The 18670-nt window shown below is 40.8% G+C and overlaps 1 protein-coding gene across 3 annotated transcripts; it reads right to left on the bottom strand.

The window, feature by feature from the left end:
* Nucleotides 1-1053: 1053 nt before the first annotated feature.
* Nucleotides 1054-18325, bottom strand: cers2b (ceramide synthase 2b). 3 transcript variants are annotated; one of them, XM_037075704.1, is made up of 11 exons: nucleotides 17730-18325; nucleotides 10553-10726; nucleotides 8859-8976; nucleotides 8647-8765; nucleotides 6487-6544; nucleotides 6165-6215; nucleotides 5827-5919; nucleotides 5258-5386; nucleotides 4791-4897; nucleotides 4543-4696; nucleotides 1054-2826 (listed from the first exon to the last, which is right to left on the bottom strand). In XM_037075704.1, exons 2-11 carry the CDS (start codon nucleotides 10723-10725, stop codon nucleotides 2680-2682), a joined length of 1149 nt encoding a protein of 382 aa, XP_036931599.1. In that variant the 5' UTR covers nucleotide 10726; nucleotides 17730-18325; the 3' UTR covers nucleotides 1054-2679. The 3 variants fall into 3 exon arrangements, with proteins under 3 accessions (XP_036931599.1, XP_036931598.1, XP_036931596.1); XM_037075703.1 differs by lacking the exon at nucleotides 17730-18325 and adding an exon at nucleotides 17445-17601; XM_037075701.1 differs by lacking the exon at nucleotides 17730-18325 and adding an exon at nucleotides 17357-17453.
* Nucleotides 18326-18670: the final 345 nt, after the last annotated feature.

The raw sequence follows: 18670 nt of genomic DNA, 5'->3' as shown, positions 1-18670 counted from the left end.
CTGGGAACTCCATGTTTGGCTCCGCCCCGCTGGCAGTGAGGGAGCTGCAGGTCTGTAAAGTCAGTACACCTTACTCAGGTTTATAAACTCTATAATGTCTCCCTACAGGTAAACAACAGATTCACTTCTTAGGGTGTGATGTGGAAACTGTGGAGCATGCTACTCTCATTTGGTTTGATTTACAGAAGAGCCTTTAAATAGCCTAATCATTATAAAAAAGATGTTATGCTGACAACAGTCCCAGTTTCAAGCAAAATATAATATCTGCAAAATGCCATGGCTTAAAAGAGGATTCTCCTTGTTCTTTTTTTTAAAGATACAGTTTGTAGAACATATCTGATAACTACTGAAAACTTAAAGAACTCAAAAATCATAAATGGAAAAAAAAAAAATATTTAAAATTGTTCTCCAGTTGTTAACCAGATCCCAATGGTTGTTGTTGTAATTGCCTTTCCTTCCCTTACATTTTGTTACCGTTATACATTTCATACCATGGTATTTTTTTTATTTTGCTATCAATGCAAGTTAAATTAAGTTTGTTTTTTTTTACTGTGAATTATACTGCACTCCTCGTATCACATGCTATATGTATATATGTATATGTATGTGTATAAATATATATATGAAGACATATATATATTTTCTTCACAGGTCAACGGTACAACAAATATATGTTGATCTTACAGAACATGATGCATTAATGTAGACTGAACAACCAAACAGTATATAGTCAAAAAATTCCATGCACACATTAATGCAGCAGCAATATTTATCTATAACATCAGATGTAATAGTAAAAAACACTGAAAATGGCTATTTTGTAAGTATTTTTTGATACTTTAAGTCAAATTAACTAATGTTTATATACTTTTACTTAAGTGATGTTCTGAATCTTTGACGTGTAGTGCAGTATCTTCACCTGGTGTTTCAAGGGACAAAAACATATTTGATGGTCTCGTGTTTTATTTGTTGGAATTTCCGAAACTTTACTGTGTGGTATGTCTGCAGACATAATACAGAAATAAAAAATAAAAATAAACAACTCCAAATTGATTTCATTGTGATTCATGATCTTTACTTTTATTATTAATAACAATACTTAGTCATTAAACAAAAAAAAAAATACAAAAGAAAAAAATGATAACACTGTAATTAGGACACAGCTGTTTCTTCTGTATCACTGGGGAAGAGAGGCTGCTGGTTGGTCTGGGTTAGTAAAAAAAAAAAAAGAGCATGGTGGTGGAATGAGGGTGACTTTCAAAGGAAGGTGATCTATAAAGAGGAGGCAGGTGAGTGATGGATGTGATGTGAGACAGGAGAGGAAAGGAGAGGACATGAAGACAGGAGAGAGAGCTTCCCATACATTACAGATAAGGCACTTGACGTAACAAAATACTTTAAAGCGTGACATAAAAAAAAACTATAACACTGAACTGCTAAAAATTGATTATAACATCTTTCATCTGCCTAACAGCAAAACCTGTAAACCCGTTTCATACACAGAATCACACCTAAAATCATGAGTCCAACCCAGGTTAACAAACATAACCCAGGCTACAAGGCAGTGAATTGAACAAATCTGGTTCATATTTATAAAATCTGGAAATGGCTGATCCACGCCCATTCCATTCCACTTAGCAACACTCCCGTGTTTCCACATTGCAACCCACCTTCGCAGTGATTTTATTGAGAGTCATCGGTTTTTCAGTGGGTGGCACCATCACATCAGGGCGATTCAAGACTCGACTGGTTCAAACATCTTCAGCCAAAACCAGAGAGGAAAAACATTCAACGCTAGCAGGAAGCTGTGATTTCTATTCCGGTGTTTCTGACTGCTCAAACAGCAAAGGATTGAGAATCATTGCAGGTCAGACATATATTGGAAGCAGGAATTCTACATAATGAGCTGGATTACAAATTTAAAATCAAAGCAAGAAAAACAAGAATTATTCACTCCTTAAGCCTGACAAGGCAGTCTACTTGGTATGGCACAGGCCGCATTGGAGAGCAGAGGCACTCAGTCCTCCTGCAGGTTCTTACAGTATATAAGAGACTGTATGTTTGTGCAAAGACGTTTGCAATAGCTGAACATTTACGTTATTGCATAGACAGAAAATTAGGGAAATGAATGCCCTGTTGTCTCACTTTCATAAAAATCCCTCTCCTTTGTTCTTTCAGTGGAAAACAAAAAAGGTGCAACAACATAAAGCAACAGAGGATTAAAGCAGGGAGCTTTAACATGGCGTTTCAACAGCCATTATCTGGCTCTAAGGCACACAGAACACGGAAAGCTAAAGTAGAAGCAGCATCACCTCCCTCCCTCATCCACACTCTGCTCCTCTCCATTTTCTCACCCGTCTCTTTGAAATTCTGGGACCAACATCACACACCGACAGTGATATATTTTTCTCTGATGACGAAGCAAAGACAGCCATGCCAATTGATGTAGTGTACGTCATCTGTGCCCTCTAAAAGTACGTATGAACGTGTGTGTTTCTGTGTTGTGCAAAAGTAACAGTGTCCTCGAGTTACCTGCTGTTCCTTGTTTTACGGAATGACCCCCCCCCTTTTCTGACACCCACCCTTCTTTCTTCTCCTTCTTTTCATCCCTCCCTCCTGCTCCCCCACTGAGGGATATGAGTCCTTCTCACATTCTTTCGTCCCCACACTTGTTTGCTTTTACTCGGTCTTGCTGTGGTTGTTGTTGTGGACTGCGTGACCGTTCTGCACTGGCCCATTTTTCTTCATGTCCTTTTTAACCTCTTCCTCCTCCTCTTCTGATTCATCTGTTTCGTCTTTGTCACTCCTCTCATCGTCAACTTTTTCCTGAGGAAAAAAAAAAAAAGACAGTTTCAAATTGAGGCCGTTTAGAAAACACGTCATCAATCAAGCAGATCTTCCGCTCAAACTGTACTGGGGCTCTGGTCAGTGTCAGAACAGACTCAAACTGTCCACTCGCATGATGGAAAGTGTTTGAGCGGACATGCATGTGCACGAGAGGTCTGTAAGATGACGTGAGTTTAAATATTCCTAATGTTCTTTCTTAGCTTTTATGGATCATCTTCATATGTTCCATGGATTTATAGTTTTTGTGTGTAACGTTTTCTCTTGCAGGTTATTTATATTTCCTTTGTAAATAATGTTGGGTGATAATTCAAGTCGATTTCATTTATATAGCCCACAATCACAAGTAACATTTTCTCTTGGCTTCACAATCTGTACAGTGTACAGCAACCTCTGTCCTTAGACCCTCGACTTGAGTAAGAAAAAACTCACCCCAAAAATAAAGTGATAAGGATGTGAGCGCTTAAATTTCTATCAATTTATGGATCAATACACAGAATCTTTCTCTTTCAGCACTGACACGTCAACCACCAGCTCCACTCCTTTCATTTCTTAGTCTTTGAAGGAAGACCTCAGGGAAACAAAAATTCAAACCCTTTTATGGCTCAATAAGGAACTCAGTGAAGTCTGAGATGTGCCAAATTATCACACTTGAGGCAGTGTCGGTTGGGGCTAAAGACAGCAGTTTAAAAATAAAAGAGAAATCTTGGAATAAGTGATCTAACAGACCTCTGGAGCCCACTCCTGAGCTGCACTTGAGGCTAGCTGCCTAAGGCTTTATTCTGACCAAATCAAACTAAATCACTTAGACTGGCGATCAGACTAGCAGAATGTCCAAAAAGACAATATATCAAGTGTAACATCTCTTTGGAAGTCATTTCCCTTCTATTTACTTAATTTGGTCTTATGAAGCAGTTTATAACCCACTGTAATAATATGCTACATGTTGTAGTTCATTTTTAATTCTGCGATCAAGTGACGCACATGCTGATTCTGATAGCATAGCAACATAGCAGCTTCTCCTTTGTTGGTGGTTGGCAAACTGATTTAAGGTGCATTACTGCCACCTCCTGGACTGACAGTAATGCACTCAAATTTCTGATTGAACTTTGAGAGGTGGGTAATAGAGACGTCAGGTTTTGAAGTGTGCGTAGGATGAAACAGACCATCATGATTTGGATAATGTTGTAAGCTTCATGTGACTTCAATTAAACTGACACTTCAGCTCTTTTCACAGCTTATAGTGCGGGAGACACACTTGAAACACTGTCAGGTTTCAGGTCCTCGCCTTTGTCTCCAGCTCTCCTTACTCCCAACAACAGTATTTTCACACGGTTTTGCTCCATCTGTCTGCAAGGGTTGGACATCCGTTGACACTTAACCTGACAAGAACTGGCACTACTTTCTTTCAGGATTTCCACTTGGACTGACGCTTCTAGCTCAGTTTGTCACTTACACTTGTGAACACCTGTCTGCAGTTTTTTCGTATTTTAACTGTTTCAACTGCACCTTTTTCAGGGGGAATACATACACATTTGACTTGTTTTGCCCTTTCTGGGATTTTATTGCATCTTGTAAGCTGGTACTGTATATTTGCTGTTAAATGAATGTTGGATGATGAAGACATGAGTGCTGGAAGGTCAATGGTTTCATGGTTAAACAAACAGAATCTTGTTTAATATTTCTTTGTGTGCTTACATTGTTGGTGAGGAAGCGAACCGCTATACGTATGATGAGCACGGCCCAGAAGACATGTAGACACTGCAGGACCATCAAAAGTCCGTTGAAAAAGTAGTAGCCGAAGAAAGGTTCATAGATGGTCACTGGGTAAACCCATGTACAGTAAATAATCCTGCAACCGAGACAGTGAGGACGATAGAGATTAAATAACAGCCAATCATATATAACATTAAAACAATTTAATTTTAAAATGTGCTTCTTTGTACCTGAATGGGAAGATGACCAGGCGAGTGACAATGAAGATCGCAGCAAACACTATAAAGATGTAGTTACAGGCATTTCGCCACCCAGCATAGTTGAACATCTTTGCAGACTGTCAGAGGGAGGAAGAAAGAAAGACATGAAGGTTCAAAACAAATGGATTACATATTTAACCAATGAATAATGGGAGTTGTTTGCATATATCCCTCTATTACAGTGTCGGCCCATCCACAAGGGGGCAGTGTTGTTATGAGAATTAAGCTTGGTTACGCTTTCATAGCACTCTGGATCATAAGGATGTAGCCTGTGAACAGTCTAAGCAGCCTTTTTCCTTTAAGCAGGGATAAGTGGCATCAACATATGATCCATTCAATTTCTGAGAAACATATAGTTCACTGGTTTGTGCGCCAAAGTGTGCTAATCAAAATACTACACAACTACACTAGAGCACTGCCTTTTTGGAGTCATTTACCTCGAGGAGGTAATCAGAGGAGTCGTGAACCAGCATGATGAGAGTTCCAGCTCGGATGTAGTTAACACACCAGGAGAAGCTGATGAGGAGGATGGTCGCTACATGGTGAACAATCTGCTCCTTGAAGTCCTGAAGAGGTGAGAAGAGACATGGTGGAAAATGTTGGGAATGTGTGCTTTAGTTTGGTACATGTTTTGAGTGGCAAATCCTGCTTAGAGGTATCTAGGTTATAACAATTCGCTGGAGGAACACACTGTGCCTCTTTTGTCAGATTTACCCCACTGTGCTCAGCTGACCGCGGCTGACCAAAGTCCAAACACTCACACACACTGACACACACCGACACACACTCAAACACACGTGTAACAACAGTCTAACGTCCACACAGTCCAAACCAGATGTCAAACTGATCAGATAGTACAATCAGACTTTGTCTTTCTGTTTCATACAGCGAATCAAGATGTACTAACCATATAAAAGTGATAAACAAAACTACTGTCTGGATAAATTCAATTTTTTGTCTACATCAATTTGTTTCATACCCGCTGATAGCAGAAGAGTTCACTCACTTTGCGTTTGACATCAGAAGCAACACTGAAGAGCAGAGAGCCGTAGAAACCCAGCTCGATCATGTAGTACCAATACTGAGACGGCAGGAGAGTCTGAAGGAGAGGAAACAGACACATTTCTCAAAAATTCATACACCAACATGAACATATAATAATAATTATTTATGAGTCGTTTAAAATGTCTGTAACTAATGAAGAGCATTCAAATGGCTTGTTTTTTATATTCAAGAGCCCCCAAGATATTTAGCTATTTTAAAAAACAATATTTGTAACACGGGATGAAACTCTTTAAATATACCCTGGTGCATTCAGTGTGCACAGCCATCGCAGACACTTACCAGCACAGGGAAGCCTTCCCACATCTCCTTCAGTTCATACAGCCAAGGTTTCTGGAAGGAGAGATGGGTGTGTAAATGAGACAGTAGAGCTCAGAGACAGGTGTATTTATATCAACTGACTCAGCATTGCAATGAGTCAACATTGCCCCTATCTGGGTGTGCAAGAGGAGAGGTCATCACAGCAAAAAAAAAAGGACCAACTACCATGGAAACCGTCAAGTTACGATGGCAGGGCAGACAAACGAGGCCGTAAACATAGAGAGACGGGAGGAGGAGGAAGAGATGGAGGAGGAGGGGTCGAGGTTAACATGGCGGTACTCACATCGATGAGGGCGGCCAGGCCAGCAATGAAAGCAAGAAGGTAAAAGGTAAATCTCCAACTGCAAGAGAACACACACATACAAACACACTTTCTACTCAGTCAATGAAGAAGAGACAGCAGACACATTATCTACCAGCTGACACATAACCGCATCACACACTCAAACACACACACAAACACATGCACAGATATTCTCGCAAACACACAAGAGTTGCAAGTTGGAAAGAAACGCAGGGCTGAATGAGCAGCCTGGAAAAATCTGGTGAAATACGCTGAGAATGTCAAATCGGGACACACACACACACACATACACGCACGCACGCACACACAGCCAAACACACAGCGACAGACAATGAGAGCTGTCAGACACTATCCTCCCTGTTAATATCCTGTAACAGAGACAGTGAGGGGTCATTCCCACTGCAGCCAGGTGTAGAGAGGGGATTCACACAGAGAGCAGAGCAGCAGCAGAGATGAACAGACAGAGAAAGCGAGGAAGGTGAACGCATAGAAAGAAGAGACAGGGAGAGAGTGAGAGATTCACCAGTGGGGGGAAATAAGCGAGAGACACAGAAAGCCTGTTGTGTGCACACAAACAATAGACTGATTCAGAAGAGAAATGTCGTAACTTGCCCAGCGAGAGACACACCGCAACCGAGGAGTGACAAACATGCAGTCACATGCACACACACACACAAGCATCATATGCAAGACTAGCTTACACATAAACAACATGCATAGAGACATCTTCTTGGAGAAGGGGTCACTTCACCAAAATTACAAGAAAAAAAAAACTCACTCAAATCATGTTAAATTCATCAACAACCGTCTGACCACTAACCTGGATAAAACACTGCAGATGGTGATGAAAAAAACTGTCACAGCCACTGGACTTGCCTAGTTGTCCTGGGCTTAGAGGATCGGTTCACATTGTTTTAGGCTGAACAATAGTCACTGCAACGTGTTTGACTTTTATAATTATTCCTCCTGTTCTTACTGACCACTAAAAGTTCCTTTCTTAATGTGCTTGAAAGCGAAAGCGGGCAAAATCCACAGTTTCTCTTTCTGTGTAAAAATACAGATGGGTTACACTTTAAAGGCAAAACCTCCTTTTGTCATGTCTCTCCACTCATCCATTTAGGTTTTTCCTTTCAGAGAATAACTTTATCTAATATGAGGCTTCAGGAGTTCAAGAACAACTCTAGTAATGATTTTCCAAAGTTTAAGCCTTTTTTGTAACAAATTCCCCTCACTGCTGCAAGTTGATATTTTCCCTCATCACTTCCAATGGAAGGAGTGATTACAGCAGGCATGTGGGCACCTGATTATTTTTTTAAGAGACTCATTATGTTAACCTGAAACATAATGTGCTAAAAAAAATGTCTGCATTTCCATGAAAAAGAACAAGTCTTGCTGCTGAGGAAAACCTTTTGATATATCTAAAGCAGTTGTTTTTATAGTCAGGTTCAGATCTGGAGGGCATTTGAGGGGGAAACTAATACACTAATACTAATACAGACACTCTTTCAATGAAAATTGTCAACTGTGGTTTTATTTCTTCTTGTAATTTGGATGAACTGACCCTTTAAGTCACATGAAAAGCTTGTATGGATCTGCTGACAAACGTGAACAGTGACCATGACAATGAGGCTAATAAAAACCGTACAGAGACATTATACATTGAACACAACATAAATCTACATGCACATCACTGAATATCAGCCATTGAGTATCACTCATTACGGTCCTAGCTGCTGCTTTTTTTTGAAGTGTCATCTGTTGCCACAGTGTGAATCCTGCCAGCTGACATCAGCTACTTTCAGCAGCTTCATATTATCAGGTGTTCATGCTGTTGGTTTAGCTCCTGCTGTAGCTAATGCTCAAACATAAAAATAACCAACAGTGGTGACAGAAGCCTGTGTTAATGAGTGTGTGGACGGTCGGATCTGTGTGTGTGTGTGTGTGTGTGTGTATGTGTGTGACGAGAGTGCGGGCTACAAGCATGGTAGAAGCATTGTAATGAGTGCATGTTAAAAATAGAGGGCTACTTTTGCCCTTTGAAATGTGCTCATATAGCCGGAGGAACTCAAAGCTGGGCAGCTGATGCGACCTAGCCCTATAGAAGTGTGTTTAAAAATGTGTGTCTGCACGTCTGTTTACCTGGCTTCTCGAAACTTTTTGAGCAAACTCGGCCTGTCCTGGTTCCTTCTCCTCCGGAACCATCGCTGCACTTGTCTTTCTGAATATCCAGTCTGCTTGCAGAGACTTGCTATTGAAGTCTGAGAACAGCACAGAGAGATCAGATTTAAGCTTCCCAACAACGCACACAGCATGGCACTGAGTCTTTTGAACACTGTGTGCAGACACCCTACCTGTGTGGGGTTTTTGGTAGTGTTACAGTAGTAGGACTCCAGTGCGGGGTTGTGAGGGGCTTTGAGCCGTGTCGTCTCTTTTACCCCGAGCAGAGAAGCCAGGGGTGTTGCCACCGTCCTGCAATCACACAAACAGGTTGACGAGATTAAAAGGAGACGAAACGTAGAGATATGTAAGAAGCACAGAGTCAGTGCATTGTGCAATCATGAAAACTCTAATGTGAATTACATAAATGTGAGTAAAAGAGTAGTTTTTGCTATGAGAGCAAAGATGTACTGCAAGTCAGGCAAGACGACAGTGTTAAATACTAAAATTAGATTGTGCAATGAAGGCTTCATTAGCCTCTCTTTACATAGACCCTAATATTCCACTTATAATCTGAGTAATAGCCCAGTCAGAGTAAAAATGCCTCAGGTAAGCACCTCAATCTGAAGTGACTGGTCCAATCCAGCTTGTTCAGAAGGAATTTTCAGCTTGGATGAGAAGAGTGAAGTAAACCTTTGATAATCCGTTCAACAGGAAAATATTAGCACCTAATAACCATGTGAACGAGTAATCCGATTGTTTCTCTCTGGTGGAAATCAATAAACTCTTTCTATGCATGTCTGGGGTGTTTTAAGAAACCAGCAGAAGTGCCAGTTGTTCTATCTAACTATGGCAAAAGACTGACTTCCTTCTGTGCCTTTGATTGACTAGTATTGGTTGCCGTCACTCAGCAGGGTAGATTGCTACCACAATTTCGCCCCCATGTCAGGGTGTGGGTCCATCTTGAAAATTGTGTTAACAGGCAGAACCCATTGTTCTTATTATTACTATTTTGTTATATTTGCGGCAGATAAGACACTTGACAGTGGACAGAACCACTTTTTGTACCATGCCAAACTTTTTCTATATACGTATATGATGTTGTTGTGCATTTGAAAGCACATCTTTTCTGGCCATTGCTCAAAAATGTATTGAGTAAAAATGGAAATAAGAATGTGGCTACTTGAAATGACTGGCTGGCTGCATAACTGTAAATAAAATAACTAACTGTTCGAGGAAATAAAGTAAATCATTTAACAAGACATTGCAACTTTTTTCTGGATTAAATGGAAAACCTCTCAAGTACCAGACTGATTGTACCCCTGTTAAGTCTTCCTGTATTGAGGATTTTTTGTGTTGATTGTTACTCCGGATAGTGTCTAACTGATTTTAATTTTGATTTAGCCTATTATATATATATATATTATATATTTGTTTTTTGAAAAGCAAAATAAAGCAAAATATTCTTCTGTCTTATGATACATCTCCACTCTCCAGCTAGTATCGGCAATTAGACGTAGGTGGAGTTGACAATTGTCTGATGGCCAAAAGATTAGCAACAAATAACAGGAACACTGTCGTTGTGTGAGAAACAATGTGAAACACTTTTCATATTATAAAGTGGGGCACAGCATGGAAAGGATCAAATAACTGCTGAAGGGAAAAAAAGGAAAAAAATAAACTGCATTCTGGAGTAAAGTAATGTAATTAGAGGCCAGAGGATGAGATAACTGATGGGCAGACTGAAGGAGAAAGAAAAGGAGGAGAAGAAGCCATCAGGGAAAAAGGCAAGAGTTAGACTGAACAGAGGGACGGAGAAAAATGTGTAAATATAGAGGGAGATGAATGTTTCAAATATCGAGTAAGACAGAGTGAAAAATGGACTGACCTTTCGAAGATCTGACGGACAATGAGGAATACAAGGGCAATGGGCAGCGCCACCCACAAGTCGCGGGCCTTGGCGTATACTCGTCCATCCCGGTCCTCCAGGTCAGCCCAGCCCAGGCCCTTTGGAAACCAGAGCCGCTCCTGCCAGAACCATTCGCTCAGCTCAGACATCATCCTGAAACACAAGACAGGCAAGGGGTCAGCAACAACTCTTGGGGTTTATTAAGCTGTAAAGGCCAAAGACACACATGTTGTAGAGGCAGGATCCACACCCTAAAGAAAAAAAAGTGAATGCAGTCTATAGGGGATTGCTTAATTCAAAGGCAGCAGCTATACAGGCCTGGTTGTGTTTACGGGAAGACATCTGTGATTAGGAATGTTTGGTACTGTGTAATTAAGAGAATTAGATGACAGTACCACTGTTTCCTTCTCACTGGAAGACCGGCTGTAGGTTTTTCCTAATGCATAAAACAGAGCAAATGCAGCGTGCAAGGGAGCTCAAGAGGCTCCACGTGAGGGTAGAAAACTCAGCCCAACCACTGAGCTCGGCGCTTTCAACATCAGCACACTCCTAAAGGGTCGACAGCAGCTGCAGTTTTTATTCAGCAAGTAGAGCTGAATATTTCTGCTGTTAAACTCAGGGAGTGGCCGAGAGAGTACAAGGAAGAGCGTCCGAGGGATGTGAGTCATGATTCGTCCATATGTGTGGAGCGGCGGGGGCGCCCCCACACACTCCGTCTCTGGAGTCCCCTCGCGGATCTACAGTAACTCCCCTCTTGACTCACTGCAGCTGAAAATGCCAGAGCCCTGTAACCGCTCCACTTCCACTCCCATCCCCACCCTGCTGCTCACTGCCAGTAATCAAGAAGGATTCCCTCTTTGGCCCTCAGTCCCAAAGCTATATGTAATGCTCTCCCTCCCTTCACTAGCCTTATCTTAGACCTGGGCGTAAAGAACTGTGCTCCATGCATAGCATTTATCAAAAACAATAAACTTAATTTACTTAGAATAAAGCCATATTTTCCAACAAAATGTTTTCTTTTAACATCACTTTCTTGAAGAAGAACCCAAGCTGATGTCATCACACTGGTTGCTTTTTTTTTTAAGCAGCAGTCTGAAAGCGCAAAGTATTCAGATTAACATCATTAAAGACTAAGACGTCTTCTAATAACACATCTAATAAGATAGATCCAGAGTATCTCTGGCATAAAAAAAAACATTTGATTCATTAAATGACAGTATGTAATGTCTGCCACTAGAGGGCTCTCAGTAAAAAAAAAAAAAAATGGAATCCGAAAAGTATGTAGTAAAAATTATGAAAAAATCAGGTAATTTATCAGTTTTTTAGGTTTAGTCACGTTCAACAACTTCCTTGTTTCCTTCCTTCCTCTTTCTCAAATCACATATTTCTTTATGTTTAAGATTGAAGAAGTAATCAAATAATCACCTACAAAACTAGCAAACTAGCTCTTCAAACAAAACTAATTAAGATCAGCTCTTGACGTTTAACACTGACAGAGGACCCCTCAACCCTAAAGATCTAACCCAGTGCTGCTGCTGGTTGTAGCCTCTTACACTGTCAGGAGACGGTGTCATGGCTGAGTGTGTCAGTTGTTTTCCCACATCATGTCATGTTAGTCATGGCCCCTGTTTCCTGTTGCTACAGCACGGCTTCCCCCTCTCTCTCTATCCCCCCTCAGCACAGGTGGTGTCGGATGGGAAGGGTGACATATTTTTTTCCCAGTGAATTTGCCAAGTCCATTTGAGTAGCACAACATCTCACTTCTGCTGCAGTGTTGCACCAGATCTTGTGAGCTGTGCTGAACAGCGTGTTTTGTGTGATCTCACCAAAGACAGAGCAGAAAAATAATAAAGATGGGTGCAATGGCAGAAAAAGTTGTATTTCGCTTTTCTGCTGAGTGCAGGGGAGTTAGGATTTGTGCGGATATTTTTAGGCTTTCTAGTTGAGCTCACCCAGTGAATTCAGCATGTTAAAACTCTTTTCTCCACACAGCTTTCCTAACACCACGTTCCATTGGCCCGCAGGATCATATGACCACACTCTGACCATTTCCAAAGGTCCAATAAAAATAAAGGATGCCTCTGGCAGGGGAGGGAGAGAGGAAGTTGTCTGACTGTCTCCCCCCCCCTCTCTCTTCCTCAGTATGAATATACATTACACGGATGTGGTGATTGTAAACAGAGATCCAGCTGCAGTCGGCCCGAGTGCAGCTCCAGATGTTACCGATATGCTTCTTCGTTTCCAAACCTTTAACACAGTTTCTCAAAGAAATTAAGGCAATGAAGGAAAAAAACCTAAACAGACCAGCCTGAAGCCTGGTACAAAGTGCAGGAATTTGTGGAGAATGTAAACAAACTGCCACCGTACAGAGGGAGCGCTCCAGCTGCCCCATTCACTCTCCGCGCATGAATTACACCTTATGGAGATTTACAGTCATCCAACACTTTGTTTATCTAAATGATAGTAGACTGAGTTGACTAGAGGAAACATAAGTCATGAGACAGTAGCAACATACTCCTGACTGTGACTAATAACATGCCATCTCTCTGTGTCTATAACTACCCATTTGCTCATATCCATCCATACTTAAGTTGCTCACTGACAGCTGACTCATTGTTTTAAAAATGTCTCGGAGACAGGAGCAGATATATCACACAGCTTAGATGGGAAATACTGTGGAATACCTTGTATGGGGTCAGTTTTCAGAACCTCAGTTAAAAGATATGATAAGTTGGAGCCAGAACGGCACATCGGTGCCATGCTGATACTGAAAAAGGTCACAAGACAGGAGTCAAAACGGTGCTGAGTCAGCAAGTAAGTCTGCAGCCCTGAATCATTTTGTGACCTTGAACTAAAGGTGCTGAGACATAAAGATGATGACGATAGCAGATATTTTAGAAATGAGGTACTGATATCTTGTTGATATCAATCCAATGCCTCTTATAGCCTTAAAGAATCATTATGTAACTGTTTCACATTAAACTAAAATCTTCAATTTTATATTGATGGTACAGTGTCTTGTAATAGGATGAATGTGCCTCTGTCACTGATATCACTTGTTTCTGCACTATGCAGAGAGTAGGATCATAGTTACATACGTTTACTTCAACACACAAGTTTTCAACACAAAACATTGCGATGACGTAATAACTTTTGTTTGTAGTTTGCAACCACATTATGTCTGACAAATTGTTATCGACCTGGGATTTGTATTTACGACAGTACTGTTTCACTCAGAAGCTCTGGGGGAGGGGGGGCCAAACTGCACAAAATGTTATGTTCTACATAATGTTGCTTGCCACTCCTCATTAATTGGAAAAATGAAAAAGATGAGGACAAAATAATAATCCAGCCACAACAATGTATTGCTACTACATCCACACTGAAAAAATGCCAGTGTTTGTTTGCTGAGACAAGAGAATATTCATATTTCATTGATACTGTTCATATTTTCATATGAATGACTCAAAACTTTTTGTCATAAAATAGTTGGCTATTAATTTGACAGTTCACAACTAATCAATCTTTTTTTTGCAGTTCTGTCATAAGGTATTTCATTATCAGCAAGTTAGTGAGACAAGTAATGTTTTGTTTTAATATCTACTTAATTTCAACTCCTTACTTCATTATCAGTGGAGTCTCATGATTGGTTCCCTCCCTCCATGCAAAGTCTTTTTTTTCATCAGTTGTTCTTAACCCTTTACATACCTGTCCCTGTGATGTTACTGTGTAGATTTACACCACAAGTCTCACAAACATTTTCCTTGAAATGTTATTGAGTCTTAAGGTGACAAGTATGTGGTAAATCCCTGCTCCCCTTCACACATACAGGAAATGTTCCCGAACATTTCAGGGATCGACTAGCATGTGTGAAAGGGGCTTGAGAGTACTGACTGAAATGTGTCTCAAGAACCAAATAAAGAACCGTTATGTACTGAATGCTTTTATGCTTTTATAAAGGTAAAGTTCTAGCTGGATGATTCAAATCAAGAGATCTTTAAATAGAAAAGTGGTTCTGTCATGAAACTTTTTTAGATTCCTCATTGTAAGGCAATAAAAAAAGCAGGCTACTGTTTGCTTTCAGTGCCAAAGCTCGGGTATCATATCAATACCTGCATCACAAGTTTTGAAATGACATGCAGCTATAAAGCCCTGATAATTATCTCTTAGCCATCCAGCTATAATAAACGACATATGCACGTTTTACTGATTATAAACTGTGGATAAGCTTTCCTGTCAGAGATAACCTTATATATCAGCTCTGTATTATCAACCCTAATACAAATAATTAGTATGTTATTTAGTTTATCATTATAGATTAGAGCTTAAAAGATTAGAAAGTCAGTTCTTCTATCAACAAAATGATAATGCAGCAACAATATTCAATGATTGAATTCAGTAAAGGGATACATTTTATATTGGTTTTCTATTGTTTTTTGTTTTGTTTTTTACCGTTTTCCAGACAAAATGTTGAAATGTTGAAGTTACAGCCATCATTTAAAGGCTGCTCTACTGTTGTTGATGGAAACAACAGATAAATGTAACACACTGGTGCAAACTTCTGGCACCTACAGGACCACCATGTTGTAGCTGTGCCAACAATTAATAGTCTAACTGATTAGATTTTAGTGGTAATAAATAGCTGATTAAGTTTGTCAACCTCCTATACATCCTTCATCTTTTGTGGTCATGGTGAAAAATGTTAAATCCTGAATGCACATATTGTGGAATGAAGTGGCAGTTAATGCTCTCTGCACATGGTTCATTATCTGTAACTCAGGTCATGCCTTCTGAGGGTGAGTCACACACACATCCTTCACATTTTGGACTTTCCTCTCGATCTTGTTCTGACGGAAAGCATTTTAGTGTAATCTCATTAAAGCAGAGGATGAACGCAGGAAACGGTATACTGCAAGTGGGAGAAAACGTAAAATCATCCCAAGGGTGGACAGCCCGTCCGTAGTCATCTGTTTCATCACTGTTATCCAATCTTATGTGCTTTACAAGAAAGTCAACTTGAATACCTTTGACACTGATCTGTGACCCTGATGAATTATTAATGGCCCGATTCAATCAGTCAGCAGACTGATTTGAATAAACCAGTTCAGTAGGTGTGAGGGTAATATTGTCATGCTGATTCTTCACTGACTGGATGCAGGCCAGACCTGCCTTTTGTGTAAGTAGTTATCTTGCCCAGAGCACTTAGATTGGCCCCTGGAGATGTGTGAGGGCTATTCTTCTTGTTGAGTGGAAGCTCTGAAGGGTAATGATCATCTAACACTGAGGTAGTGCTGTGCACAGATAGATTTTGTCACAGATTTACATAACTTTGAATGAATGGTAGTATATGCAATTTGTTGCAAACAAAACAACAGTATTTCTTCTATGTCCCCTGGACTTCCAGTGGCTGTTGTAGCTACTCATTAATATGTTTATGGCCAATTTATTTCAATTTATAGGTTGTTGTTACCTAAATATTTGAAAAGGGCACTATGACTGTTTGTACACCAAAATCAGCAGGTCTACACAGGCTTATTAAATTAAGGTATTTTCATACCCTGGAAGCTTTTTTGGCTTCATAACACCACTGAGCAGCTTCCATAGGAATTAACAGGGCTCTGCCTCCAACACTGTGTCCAGTAATAAAACATCCTTGAACAGACCGCATCCCAAATTCCTCATTTACAGCCAAAACCAGATGTTGATAATGCCTAATCACTCCGTGTGGTTGAATTAAACACGCTCACATGGGTCTTACATATAGATCATAGCCGAGCCGAGCCGTGTCTCCTGCATAGTCAAATGTCCTGGGTTGTAAAATGCCGAGTTTACACATTCCCATTGCACACAAAAGCCTGATCTTCAGGGGTTTAAGTGGGATTTTTGACCAGTGGAAAGGGGGCATATGTAGTTTTGAAAAAGAAATTCAAACTCAGGGGAGGCAATAATACAAACTCAGAAATATGTACTTGGTGTACAGTAGGGGCGATGGCTATGTTTTTTTCAGGGCCAATACGTATACAGGTTATTAGTCATCAAGGGGACCAATAACTGGAACTGATACACAGTTGCCCTAAAAACTAAACTCTTGGTGTCAAAGTTGAGGATAGCCAATGATGAGATGTAACTAACTACAATTTTTCTGCAACTTTATACCTCCAGTCCACTCCACTTATTTGATAACTTTAGTTACTTTTGAAGAATAACCAATTATTCAGTGCTGACACGCTATAAAGGATACTGTATAATTAAATTATTCAATGACAATCATACACAAAAAACACTGACACTGATAATCAAAAAATGTTGAACATTGTCCTAGTGACCAGCCAGGCCGATATACAGTCTATCACTAGTATTGACGCAATTAATATTAGCCATCACTTATTGATCTACCCCTTGTATACAGTATTTCCATAACTGGATGAACCAGCTGTCCTAAAGGCAAAATAAGGTCTCTTGGATACTGTTTACAGATAGAAAACGAGGCTACTTAGAAGGGTCCTGCAAATACAAACAGAGTAAAAATGTATCCAATTGTATTGTCCTGTGACATTTTATTCAGTTTCTTCTTTTTCAAATGTCTTCCCCTTAAACTACATAATGCACCTTTAGATGTAATTGTCCTCCTGCCACAGGGGTGTTCTTACTAGCTAGTACAATGGAGAGAGAATATAGCAGAAAAGCTAACGACATTGTCAGCAGGAGAAGTCCCAAACAACAAATCACTATAACGTCAATTAACAAGAAAAATCAATTAAAATGGTCGACGTGTAATTTCACCTGGCATGCTGTCCGTCTGTTGTAGCTAACTGTGACCTGAAATAACGGGACATAATTTGCTGCTAGTTAGCAAACTTTACAGACAGACCTTCCACTGGGCCACACGCCAGCCAGCCCTCCTGTCCTCATGTGAGACTCCAAATGTTGACGATTGAGAATGTACTTTCAGTTAGGAATAACTATAGGACGCCATTTATGCGTTTAACCCCGCACACGGCCCTGCGGTGGGGTATTTAATTAAACGAATCCTTCATGAATGCGTAATGACGTCGCAGCGAAGCGGGGCTGCGGAGCCTGCGTCCACCGTTAACCCACTCACGCGCACATAAACGAATAACGTCCCCCCGCCGACATGAAAGTGAAATGTACTTACTTTGGTGTTTCTCCTCGTAGTGAAGCGAGAAATGAGGCCTGCAGTAAAGGAAAAAAAAATGTTTTGGTCTTTTTCCACACAGTGGACCTGGTCCCCACCTAGCTTTGCTAGCTAAAAAGAAAAAAACCTAACGGTCCTGTGAAGAGAGCCCAGCCCGCTGACTGAGCTCAGAAGGGCGCAGTTAAGAGTCCAGAGTTCAGTATCCGGGTGGATTTTTACATTTTTCCATGGAGCACAAAGTTTGTTCTTCTTCTTGATCAAAACATTGATGTCGGGTAAAAAAAAAAAAAAAACAAGTTGGGAGAAAATGTGAGATGCTGCAATGCGACCGGCAGTTTTTTCCCCTCCCAACGAACCTCTCTCTCTGTACCTCTGTCTCTCTCACTCGTCGTGACCCTGCTAAAAAAAAAAAAAAAAAAAACTGCCCAACTTGTGTCCCCTGCAGTCCGCGGGATCCTTGTGGGTGTCTGGCCGGGCAGAGGAGGAGGTCGGGCCGGCACGAGTGCGGACTGAGAGGAGCAGACTGAAGGAGGAGTGAGTGAGGGGATAACGGAGAGGGAGGGACGCGGATGACGTCCAAGCACATGAGAGAGCGCTTGGCTGACACACACACATCCGCATTTTGTTGCCGCTCGGAGAAAAGTTTTACCCCCCCTCCTTTATGCAGGGGCGAATTGGGTTAATGGGTACCAGACCCCCGTGGTCTGGTTCATGTTGTTTTTAATCACACGGCCCTTCAGTTTCTGTCATGTCGGCCTCTGCTTGAGGATAAAGTCGACCCTTCTCTCGGTCGTGGAGTCTACGCTTTTACCCCAGCTTCACTTCGGCTGACCTTTGACCTCATTATTTGCAAACATAATCACTTACTGTGAATTTCTATCTGAATGTAAAATTAATTTTACTGAGTGGTGTGAATCCTGTTACTTATATAGCAGCATTAC

The sequence above is a fragment of the Acanthopagrus latus genome, chromosome 17 (genome assembly GCF_904848185.1).
Source record: "Acanthopagrus latus isolate v.2019 chromosome 17, fAcaLat1.1, whole genome shotgun sequence".
Classification (NCBI taxonomy): Eukaryota; Metazoa; Chordata; class Actinopteri; order Spariformes; family Sparidae; genus Acanthopagrus; species Acanthopagrus latus.
This window is presented reverse-complemented; position numbering and strand designations above follow the sequence as displayed.